Source organism: Xenopus laevis, chromosome 8S (genome assembly GCF_017654675.1).
Source record: "Xenopus laevis strain J_2021 chromosome 8S, Xenopus_laevis_v10.1, whole genome shotgun sequence".
In the NCBI taxonomy this organism is placed as follows: Eukaryota; Metazoa; Chordata; class Amphibia; order Anura; family Pipidae; genus Xenopus; species Xenopus laevis.
Window position 1 is genome coordinate 83,434,278 of NC_054386.1, and position 13,977 is coordinate 83,448,254.

Sequence of the window (13,977 nt, forward strand, 5' to 3'; positions counted from 1 at the left end):
TACCAGGCAGCTGTTATCTTGTATTAGGGAGCTGCTATCTGGTTACCTTCCCATTGTTCTTTTGTTTGGCTTCTGGGGGGGAAGGGAGGGGGGTGATATTCCAATTTGCAGTACAGCAGTAAAGAGTGATTGAAGTTTATCAGAGCACAAGTCACATGACTTGGGGCAGCTGGGAAATTGACAATATGTCTAGCCCCATGTCAGATTTCAAAATTAAATATAAAAAAATCTTGTTTGCTCTTTTGAGAAATGGATTTCAGTGCAGAATTCTGCTGGAGCAGCACTATTAACTGATTCATTTTGGAAACATTTTTTTTCCCATGACAGTATCCCTTTAAGCTGGCTAGCTCTCCTTATGGATCCACTGTAATTTAATGTTATTTTGTCATCAAGATCTGCTATTATGTGCTGTGATGTGCAGATTAAACGTTCTTAGGAGTTAACTCTCTGCCATACCATTATGGGCTTCTACAAGCTCTGCCATTTCAGATTCAATGTGAGATGTGCACTCTCTTAACTCCTGTAACTCATTTTTAAGATCCTGTAGCGCTTTATCTATATTATTGCTCAGAGTGATAAGTTATAATTTGCTTTTTGCTTTATGTGCTCTACCTCTGTTATTAAAATCACAGGGCTGTTGGATTTGTTTTAAATGGGAATAATCATTCCCACTGTTGAACTACAAAAAAAATGGAGATTGAAAATGTTCTTGGCAGTGATTTGCCCTAAGACAAGTTAGTTCACTTGCTATAACATTCAGAGAAAGGCTAGAGATGCGAGAAGTGGGTGTACAGCAGAGCAGAAATAAGTGTGCAGCTCCATTCCCTATACTTCCCACTAAACAACATGATAAAAAAAATTACAATAAGAGTATAACACCCAGAATAAAATATAGCAGCAATGAATTTAATTGCCAACATTTCCAGAAGCAAAGTATTTTGTGGACAGCTGGGGATTTATATAGTGAGAAAGTCCTGTAATCCAGCATTTGAATGCAAAATACTACAATTAAAAAGTGCAATATCACAATATACACTGTCCTCCTGAGAACATTATTATACACATTTGTCTTGCTTCAGTGACAAACACTGGCCTATTACAGTTAATCAGATGTCAGCAGATGTCTTTCACTCTACCAGGTCATTCAATGGTATAGTTATTTTACATTTAAAGGGACACTTTTACCAAAATAAATCAGAGCAGTGCTGCACAACTGTTTCCAAATAGTGGACATGCTATGGACAAATGATTCCATAAACCAGACACTTGTTGGCTAAACTATAATAAAATGAGGATATCATGGATCCCCTGGGCAGACTCAATCTGACTTACAGATCTCCATCTGAGCCAGCCTAGCCTTCATTTATATTAATATTGCCACTTTGGTTCCATTAAATATATGCTGGTATACATGGGCCTGCCTGAATTTTTTCATAATTTATTTCTAGTTCAGTCTCAACAAAAAAATAGTACAAGAGCGAGAGTTGTGAAATCCTTTCGCCATGTCTCAACACAGTGGCTTCTAGTGATGAGCGAATCTGTCCCGTTTTGCTTTGCTGAATAATTCACAAAACAGGACAAAAATCAGTGGAAATTCACAAAACACATTGAAGTCAATGGGCGCCAAAATAATTTTGAAGAGAGATCATTTTTGATGCAACCATCAATTTTTATACGCGTGATTATTTTGTCCAAATGTCAATGGGCATCTGAATAATTGACAATTTTTGCGCGCGCACAATTTTGACATGCGACGGCAAATTTTCGTCGAAGTTTTGCAAAAACATTCGCTGTTGCAAATCCATGCTTGCCGAAATCATGGGTGAATCTGTTTTGTTTTGGCTAATAATTCGCGAAACAGTGAAAAAATTCACAAAAGTGAAAATTCGCAAAACACATTGAAGTCAATGGGCACCAAAATAATTTTGAAGCACGACAATTTTTGACGCGAGCAACAATTTTTATTAGTGATGCACCAAAGCCACTATTTTGGATTCGGATGAATAACGAATCGAATCCTAACCCTAATTTGCATATGAAAATTAGGGGTGCGAAGGGGGAAGACAGTTTTTACTTCCTTGTTTTGTGACAAAAAGTCAGCAATTTCTCTCCCCGACCCTAATTTGCATTTGGATTCAAATTAGGATTCAAATTCGCTTCGGCCAGGCAGAAGGATTCGGGCGAATCCTGCTGAAAAGGACCGAATTCTTGGCCGAATCCAGAACTGAATCCTGGATTCCGTGCATCCCTAATATTTATACGCGTGACCATTTTGTCCAAATGCATTAAAGTCAACGCGCATCCGAATAATTTTGACGTGTGACAATGTTTATACGCGCAACAATTTTGATGTGCGACAATTTTGCGCTGCCAGAAAATCATTTGCGCCTGCAAATCCACGCCTTCTGAATTCATTCGCCCATCACTAGTGGCGTCATTTGTTTCCCCCGAAAATGAGGCTGCGATAAGAAAATAGAAGCTGAAAAAATAAAAAGTCCTTAAACCATTGGAAATACACAGTTTCCATGAAATCTGGTTTACCAAAAAAACGAGAATCTACATAAAATTATTCAATACTGAATTTCTATTTAAATGAGATGAATAAAAAATTATTATTAATTAAAATCAAGACTGATAATACCTATCTTTCTGCTAAACAAATAGTTAGAATCCTTTGCCTGGAAGGAACTAGAATTAAATTAATAAAAAAGTGTCTATATTTAAGCACATATGTTCAACATTAATAAACATAGTACACGGAACTGTCCATAATAAATAAAATATTTGGTTGGATGACAGCATCCCTTTAAAAGACCACCTTGTATCAGCACAGGTATTCTGTTTTTTTCCTTACTTAGGAAAATGTCTGCGTCAACAAATTCTAGGCCTATGTATTTAAAAAAATAAAACCAGAATCATATCTTTACTCAGTATGGTATGACTAGGGTCTGCTTTCTCTCTGACAGTTATCATCAGTCCCTAAAAACTCAGAAAGGACCCAGTTCGTATTGATTTCAATATCTTTTTTAAAGCAAACAGATAAATGCATTTGCCTTTACAATACTGTATTTATCCAAATGATATTTCTAGGAAAGGCCTTGCTAAGTCTGTGTGTAGTTCAGGTGTTATAATGTAGTGCAAAACTGTCAGTTTAAGACTGAAAAAAACCCCATAAAATGGCGGTTTGCCTGTTTGTCAATGCATATGCAAATGTGTTTTTTGTGGACACAAAACCTATGGATCATAGGCAAGTACATCCTTAGTGCTATGATCATATGAGTTTCCTAATAAAGCCAGTGATCCCACAGCATTTCAAATTTTTGCATAACTTAACCTGAATATGAGCTATAAATTATAGATGATCTGGCTAATGGCATATTAAATGTGCTCAGCACTGAAAGCAACGAGATTTATTAAATGAGAACTAACCCCTACAAATGAATATGGCTTGAAATGCCATATTTTATATATTAAACTTATTGAACCAGCTTAAAGGTTCAGCGTCTCTATAGTAGTTATGATTCAGACCTTCAAAGTTGTCACAGGAGTTTCCCATCTTGGAATATGTTAGTACAGGTATAGGATCCCTTATCCGGAAACCCGATATCCAGAAAGCTCCGAATTACAGAATGGTTGTCTCCCATAGACTCCATTTTATCCAAATAATCCAAATTTTTAAAAATGATTTCCCTTTTCTCTGTAATAATAAAACAGTAGCTTGTACTTGATCCCAACTAAGATACAATTAATCCTTATTGGAAGCAAAACCAGCCTATTGGGTTTATTTAATGTTTAAATGAATTTCTAGTATACTTAAGACATGAAAACCCAAATTACGGAAAGATCCGTTATCCGGAAAACCCCAGGTCCCGAGCATTCTGGATAAAAGGTCCCATACCTGTAGTGTCTGTGACATGCACATGCTCAGTTTACTTTAAGCTAAGCTTAGGGGTTATCACAAATCATCAAGCAGAAAATATGTTTTACCTGTCATATAAGATTATGCTACAGGGCCAATTATTACATTTTGATGCTAATTGTGCTAGTTTCTGAGCTGCCATTTACCAATAAGTATTTACTAATCAGCCTCAGCCTTATATTGTTACAATTATATGATATACGTTCAGTATATTTGTACATCAGTCCCTAAGCTTAGTAAGTGGCAGCAGCACAGAATATGTGCAGTGAAAAGCAGAAAAGAAGATGGGGAGCTACTGTGGCATCTTTGGAGACACAGATCTTCCCTGCTAAAGGGCTGTGGTTACCTTGGGATGTCCTTAACCCAAATCATAATGTACAACATTTCTGCCATATTTGTTTTAGTTAAGCTTCCCTTTTCCAAATAAACACTTGAGGAGATCGCTTTGTTTTGGGTTATTCCTGCATACCTCCTCCTCTATTTCAACATCTATAATGATACTAAGCTCCACTGTATTTAAGTGCAATACAAGTAATAGAGCCGACGTCAGGAAGTGATGCAAAGCAGAAAGCCAAGTGCATTAGCTGGATAGTCACTGCAATTCCAGTGTTGACTGGGAACAAGAAAACTTGAGTTGAATTCAATGATGTGCAGGTTAACTTGTAGAACACATGATGATTATGTTGGTAAAGCTGGAGCTGCAATGTCCTGCTGAAAATGGAAGGAAAGAGGAATTAAGTCAAACACAGAACAATGGGAAAATATATATATTTATACTTTTCAATTAAATTCCATTTTAGATTAATGCCACTCAAGACATTTACATGACAGCTGGGAGAACAAATCCATAGACTGAAGGAGAGCTACACTATAGCAGTTAGCCATCTTCCTCTTATCCTCTCATAACCCACAAGCAAATTGTGAAAGAATAAATGTAAGCGCACACAGTTGTGTTTAGAATCAGGGCCGGCCTTAGGCCAATTGGACCAATTTGGACCAATTGGGCCCAATTGGGCCCCGCAACTCTGGGGGGCCCCGCACCACAGGGCAGCACAGATAATATTTCCCTCAGCACATGATGCTGCCTGGCCTGCCCCCAACTTTGAGAGTCCAGCCCATCCCCAAATCCATAGGTCTAGCCTGCCCCCAACTCTCATAGGCCCAGCTTTCCTCCAACCTTGATAGGTCTTGCCTGCCCCCAATCCAACCAAGCCTGCTCCCAAGCTGAATCGGCCCAGCCCCAAACTAATTGGCCCAGTCCACTCTCCTATTTCCTCCCTCTCTCTCTTACCCTGTGTGCCCCTATTATGTTACCTTGTCTGCCCCTTTCCTTTCTATTTTGTGCCTGTATGCCCTTATTTTCCTAAATACTTGGTGTGTCAGTAGCCAGCAACACTTTGTCTAGGGGCCCCGCCAACATGGTCCCAATTGGGCCCCACATGTGATAGGACCAGCCCTGTTTAGAATGATAGCAGTCCGACATCACAATCCTGATCAATCATTGGTTTAGGTTGAAATTATATTTCTACATGGCAAATAATTTACTAGTAGGTGTAGTAGAGTAATAGAAAACCAATAGACCCAACAGTGATGACATGCATGCTGTAACTGAATCATTCATTCAGGCTTGTTCCTAATAATAGCAGTGTGGAGTTCAATTAGTAAGGTCATTCCAGACATTGTTCAGAAGAACAGCGTACTTTGATTAAAAAGTTGATTGGAGAGGGGAAAACACATAAAGAAGTGCAGAAAATGATATAGATTGCTCAGCAAAATTATCTCAAATGCTCTAAAATGGCAACCAAAACCTGAAAGACATGAAAGAAAATGGAAAACTAACATTCGAATGAATAGAATAGGAATAGGAAGAATAGGCAAAATGGCAAAGACTCAGCCAATGATCAGCTCCAGGAAGATCAATGAAGGTCTAAAGTTACCTGTAATACTATTACAATTTTGTGCACTGATGAAAAGCAAGATTGTTATTTGGGGTCTTGGGGCTGCAGACAGTTTGTCAGACGACCCCCCCCCCCCCCAAACACTGAATTCAAACCACAGTACAGTGTGAAGACAGTGAAACATGGTGGCACAAGCATCATGATATGAGGATGTTTCTCATACTATGGTGTTGGGCCTATTTATCTTATACCAGGGATCATGGATCAGTTTCAATACATCAAATACTTGGAGTTCATGTTGCCTTATGCCAAAGAGGAAATGTCCTTGAAATGGGAGTTTCAACAAGACAACGACCCCAAACACACCAGTAAATGAGCAACATTTTGGTTCCAGACCAACAAGATTGACTTTATGTCGTGGCCAGCCCAATCCCCGGACCTTAATCCAATAGAAAACTTGTGGGGTGACATCAAAATTGCTGTTTCTGAGGCAAAACCAAGAAGTGCAGAAGAATAGTGGAATGTAACAGGTGCCAGAAGTTGGTCGACTCCGTGTAACACAGATGTGCAGCAGTTCTCAGAAACACTGATTATACAACTAAATATTAGTTCAGGGATTCAAAGAAAACCAAAACGTTAAACATTTTCTTTAGTTTATACAGTGAATGTTTGAGTTTGTAAAGAAGAATGCAGACATTGTTTTTTGGAACAGCCTAATTTTCCCTTTTCTCCAGATTCTGTTAAGGAATAACACTAATTTGATACATTTTTCGATTCTGTACAGGAATCTTCGTCAGGGAGAAAGACGAAGATTACACTATGGAATCGAAACGTTGGTCTTTAAATAAACCTTTTCTTAATTTAAACATGTGAAATTACAGTATCCTTGAAATGCCGTCATCGGTGGATATAGATATATATATATATATATATATATATATATATATATATATATATATATATATATATTTATTATAAGCATTAATAGCATAAGTGAGTGATATGTTGGATCCCTTTGCCGTTCCAAACAACTGTATATAAAATTGATTCTGAAATTTGAAGTAATTTTTGTATAAGATAAACTGAAGGAGAGATGTTATAAATTCAATAGGGGGACCCCGATAGATAGATAGATAGATTAGATAGATAGATTAGATAGATAGATTAGATAGATAGATTAGATAGATAGATTAGATAGATAGATTAGATAGATAGATTAGATAGATAGATTAGATAGATAGATTAGATAGATTAGATAGATAGATTAGATAGATAGATTAGATAGATAGATTAGATAGATAGATTAGATAGATAGATTAGATAGATAGATTAGATAGATAGATAGATTAGATAGATAGATTAGATAGATAGATTAGATAGATAGATTAGATAGATTAGATAGATAGATTAGATAGATAGATTAGATAGATAGATTAGATATAGATTAGATAGATAGATTAGATAGATAGATTAGATAGATAGATTAGATAGATAGATTAGATAGATAGATAGATAGATAGATAGATAGATAGATAGATAGATTAGATAGATAGATTAGATAGATAGATTAGATAGATAGATTAGATAGATAGATTAGATAGATAGATTAGATAGATAGATTAGATAGATAGATTAGATAGATAGATAGATTAGATAGATAGATTAGATAGATAGATAGATTAGATAGATAGATTAGATAGATAGATTAGATAGATAGATTAGATAGATAGATTAGATAGATAGATTAGATAGATAGATTAGATAGATAGATTAGATAGATAGATTAGATAGATAGATTAGATAGATAGATTAGATAGATAGATTAGATAGATAGATTAGATAGATAGATTAGATAGATAGATTAGATAGATAGATTAGATAGATAGATTAGATAGATAGATTAGATAGATAGATTAGATAGATAGATTAGATAGATAGATTAGATAGATAGATAGATAGATAGATTAGATAGATAGATTAGATAGATAGATTAGATAGATAGATTAGATAGATAGATTAGATAGATAGATTAGATAGATAGATTAGATAGATAGATTAGATTAGATAGATTAGATAGATTAGATAGATAGATTAGATAGATAGATAGATAGATAGATAGATAGATAGATAGATAGATAGATAGATAGATAGATAGATAGATAGATAGATAGATAGAGATAGATAGAGATAGAGATATAGAGACATAGATATAGATATAGATATAGATATAGATATACATAGAGATAGATATACATAGAGATATATATATAGATATACATAGAGATATATATATAGATATACACATATACATACATATCTATATATATATACATACATATCTATATATATATATATACATACATATCTATATATATACATACATATCTATATCTATATATACATACATATCTATCTATATATACATACATATCTATCTATATATACATACATATCTATCTATATATACATACATATCTATCTATATATACATACATACATATCTATCTATATATACATACATACATATCTATCTATATATACATACATACATATCTATCTATATATACATACATACATATCTATCTATATATACATACATACATATCTATCTATATATACATACATACATATCTATCTATATATACATACATACATATCTATCTATCTATACATACATACATATCTATCTATATATACATACATACATATCTATCTATCTATACATACATACATATCTATCTATCTATACATACATACATATCTATCTATCTATACATACATACATATCTATCTATCTATACATACATACATATCTATCTATCTATACATACATACATATCTATCTATCTATACATACATACATATCTATCTATCTATACATACATACATATCTATCTATCTATACATACATACATATCTATCTATATATACATACATACATATCTATATATATATATATATACATACATATCTATACATACATATCTATATATATATATATACATACATATCTATATATATATACATACATACATATCTATATATATATACATACATACATACATACATATCTATATATATATACATACATATCTATATATATATACATACATATCTATATATATATACATACATATCTATATATATATATACATACATATCTATATATATATATACATACATATCTATATATATATATACATACATATCTATATATATATATACATACATATCTATATATATATATACATACATATCTATATATATATATACATACATATCTATATATATATATACATACATATCTATATATATATATACATACATATCTATATATATATATACATACATATCTATATATATATATACATACATATCTATATATATATATACATACATATCTATATATATATATATACATACATATCTATATATATATATACATACATATCTATATATATATATATACATACATATCTATATATATATATATACATACATATCTATATATATATATATACATACATATCTATATATATATATATACATACATATCTATATATATATATATACATACATATCTATATATATATATATACATACATATCTATATATATATATATACATACATATCTATATATATATATACATACATATCTATATATATATATACATACATATCTATATATATATATACATACATATCTATATATATATATACATACATATCTATATATATATATACATACATATCTATATATATACATACATATCTATATATATACATACATATCTATATATATATATACATACATATCTATATATATATATACATACATATCTATATATATATATACATACATATCTATATATATATATACATACATATCTATATATATATATACATACATATCTATATCTATATATATATACATACATATCTATATATATATACATACATATCTATATATATATACATACATATCTATATATAATATACATACATATCTATATATACATACATATCTATATATATACATACATATCTATATAATACATACATATCTATATATATATATACATACATATCTATATATATATACATACATATCTATATATATATACATACATACATATCTATATATATATACATACATACATATCTATATATATATACATACATACATATCTATATTATATACATACATACATATCTATATATATATATACATACATATCTATATATATATACATACATATCTATATATATATATACATACATATCTATATATATATATACATACATATCTATCTATATATACATACATATCTATCTATATATATACATACATATCTATCTATATATACATACATATCTATCTATATATACATACATATCTATCTATATATACATACATATCTATCTATATATACATACATATCTATCTATATATACATACATATCTATCTATATATACATACATATCTATCTATATATACATACATATCTATCTATATATACATACATATCTATCTATATATACATACATATCTATCTATATATACATACATATCTATATATACATACATACATACATATCTATATATACATACATACATACATATCTATATATACATACATATCTATATATACATACATACATATCTATATATACATACATACATATCTATATATACATACATACATATCTATATATACATACATACATATCTATATATACATACATACATATCTATATATACATACATACATATCTATATATACATACATACATATCTATATATACATACATACATATCTATATATACATACATACATATCTATATATACATACATATCTATATATACATACATACATATCTATATATACATACATATCTATATATACATACATACATATCTATCTATCTATCTATCTATCTATCTATCTATCTATCTATCTATCTATCTACATACATATCTATATATATATATATATATATACATACATATCTATCTATATAAAATACACTGTGGATCTAGACTTTTACGGTGCAGAAAGAAGCACATAAATGTACAAATCAGCCTAAGCAACATTCAGCAATGCCAACATTGAAACTGTCAGTGGCTAGCCACAATGGAACACACGAGCCTGTGAATGACAAGAAGATTGCCTTAATTGACTACAAAAGACAATCAAGAGTGTTTTTTTCAGAATACTCATATATTATGTAAACTGTTTCAATTACCCACAAATGCTTCACAAAGCTTTTAAGAAGCAGGCTTTGAAAACGGTAAATGCACCCATATGAGAGGATAACGATTCATTGGAAGAGACAGACCTCTTTCAAAACTGGGAGAGGCATATGAGTTTTAAAAGGAAAACAAAATGAGAAAGTACATTTTATACTTTTATATTTTATCAAAAATGATAACCAATTGCAAATGGTCTCAGAATAGCATTCTCTATTGAAAAAACCCTTTAAGTATCAATGCCCTATGCTTATAGGAACCCTGAAGGGAGAGCTAAAATAAAGGGAAAATATAATATAATAGAAAGCATGGTTATGAATACTGTATTATCTCAACAGCAGCTTGAAGCAATAAGATCCAACGTTGACTGCCAGGCATGCTGTAAATTGCTTCAGACCCATTTGTGTAATTACCAAGACTGGATTGGATTGGCAGTGGTGGGTTCAATGCATTTTTATGTGTTCCAATCCCTGACCCCAATAAGCGTGAGAGTCAAAGTCCCATTTGCAGTAATTATACAGGCAGAGAAAAGTCTGTGAAAGCAAACTCATGCAGCCATTACAACAGTTATATTAATGCAAAGGAGGATACAATCACCAGTTCAGCACCAAGAAGAGCAGATTGTCAGAAGGTTGGAAGCAAGCACTGTGGGTAAAGGGCAACCATGCCTGGGCTGTTAGAGAAAACAATTCAGCACGGCACACAGCAGAAATCCAGGGAGGCTGACAGCAAGCAATGAAGGTGAATGGTTACCATGCCAGGGCAGTAGCAACTGAACACCACAGAAAACTTGAGAGATTGACAGCAAGAGGGTGAATGGTGACCATGCCAGAGTAGCTGAGGGGACAGATGCTAATGCAAAACAGGTTTAGAAGCAAGAAGTTTTAGAAAGATTCCTTTCTGAAACAAACTGTCTCAAAGTCAGTGATGTACACAGATTTCACATGTGGCTTGGGTACCTCCATCTCTGGTTTGATTTCCTCGACAGCTTGGTTTCGTTCCTTAGGAGAAGGCCTGGGCATGTCTGTGACTGTGTCTGATGACACGTCTACTCCTCCACCTTTGGAAAGAGAAACAAAGCCAACTAATCACCACTAGGGCACTAATTAACAACAAAATAAAACACACATACAAAATAGAATGAAAGAAGTGTCACACAAGTGATGTGCGGGCCGACCCAATACCCGGGTAACCCGCGGGTTCATGCCGACCTCGCACGCTTCTTTACGTTAGATAGCCAATAAAGGTATCACTCGTATACTACTTTGTTGTATTACCAATTTTTATTTCAAAATGGTTGCCCTGTAACATGGAATAATCAGAGTTCCATGGCCCTTATATGGTTATTGAACGTTTTTTGATCTCTCCATCCAGGAAAAGTGCTTCTATTGTAAAGTTTGGAAAAAAAAAAGGTTAAAATGAGGAATCTGCCATTTTTAAGGGATATTAAAAATCACTGCTGCACTAGAGTACCTCGTATCTGCTACTATAGACATCAATGGCACCGTACTCTACTATAGAGTTACATATAAACTGATTTTTGAACAAAACATCCCCAAGACATGGCAGGAGGATCCTTTTTTAATCTGCAGAGCGAACCCAGAATGTATAGCACAGAAGAGCAATACAAGACAATATTGTTTTAGAGAGATGCTGCCTAGTTCATTTACTGGTCACATGCAATGTTAACTTCTTAATTGTAATTGTTTTGAGAAGTTGTAACATTTTAAGTAACAGATGTACATTAAAAGGACTTTCAATCCACTTAAATAGCAACAATGACATTGACTGGTTTTTACCATCAGCAAATGATTTTTCCCCATCTTCCACAGGAGGAGGAGCTGAGACATTCTGTGTTGCAACACTGTGCATATCATTCTCAAGGGCCGGCTGTTCCCCATTATCCTGATCTGTGTTGGCTTGGTGGGATCCAGGTGAAGTACATTCCACATCCTCTGGCACAATTTGGGTTAGTCCTTCAGCTGTTTTCGGAAGAACTCCAGATTCTGGCCCAAGATCTGCAAAAGTAAGGGCACAGACTGAATTAACTTAAAACAGACCTGTCAACTAGACACAAAAATCTGTATAATAAAAGTCCTTTTCAAATTAAACATGAAATTCAATTTCTATTTTTTATTAAAGCATTCATAGCTGTTGTAAGCTCATTTAAAAATCTCAGCGGTCAATCAAATATCGTCTGCCCCTCCTCTATTCCTTAGGCATAGAGGCGGGGCAGACCATTACTTTCACTTTCTATTCAGCACCTCCTAGATGTCACTGCTCTACTCACATTCCCCCACTCTCTTTACCATTTAATTGTGTAACCAGGACATGGGGATGGACATCGGGTACCCCATTCTGGTGCACAAACAAGATTCTGAGATGATGCAAGGCTTGTCTTAATAACAGTGTCCACAAAATGGCTCCTGCCTGCTTGCTATAATTATGAATTCCCAGACTGAAGGAAACAAGATTCAACTAATTCATATTGTGTAATTAAAGTTCATTTTGCTTGACTAATGTGATGAAATAGGATTTTGAATATTTTTTTAGGGTGATAGGTCCCCTTTAATATCAGATTTCAGATATAAGGGATTAATAAGGTTAAATCAGCTTCAGTACTATTATTCTTCTTCCTCTTCTCACTAAACCTCTATTCTCCTAGTCTCTTTTCTTTACATACTATAATCTATTATTCCATCTATTTAGCCTCTTTGTTCTCATAGAAATAAAGAATAACCATGAAATAGGCCATCCCGGTGGGCCAATCCGACACTGAAACTAATATTTAGTTGTATAATCAATGTTTCTGAGAACTGCTGCACATCTGTGTTACATGAAGTCGACCAACTTCTGGCACCTGTTACATTCCACTATTCTTCTGTATTTCTTGGTTTTGCCTCAGA

The 13,977-nt window shown here is 32.6% G+C and overlaps 1 protein-coding gene across 3 annotated transcripts in view; it reads right to left on the bottom strand.

Annotated features, from left to right (window-relative positions):
* Positions 1–4,341: 4,341 nt before the first annotated feature.
* The window catches only part of ccdc9.S (coiled-coil domain containing 9 S homeolog), a 47,777-nt gene continuing 38,141 nt past the window's right edge, over positions 4,342–13,977 (bottom strand). For 2 of the 3 annotated variants that reach the window (XM_041575284.1, XM_018233278.2), the window contains 3 exons: positions 12,871–13,089; positions 12,031–12,131; positions 4,342–4,630 (listed from right to left, as the gene is read on the bottom strand). In XM_041575284.1, the coding sequence (XP_041431218.1) occupies positions 4,598–4,630; positions 12,031–12,131; positions 12,871–13,089 (353 nt within the window). In that variant the 3' untranslated portion in view covers positions 4,342–4,597. The remainder of the gene's footprint in view (positions 4,631–12,030; positions 12,132–12,870; positions 13,090–13,977) is intronic. The other variant, XM_018233280.2, reaches the window with a different exon arrangement.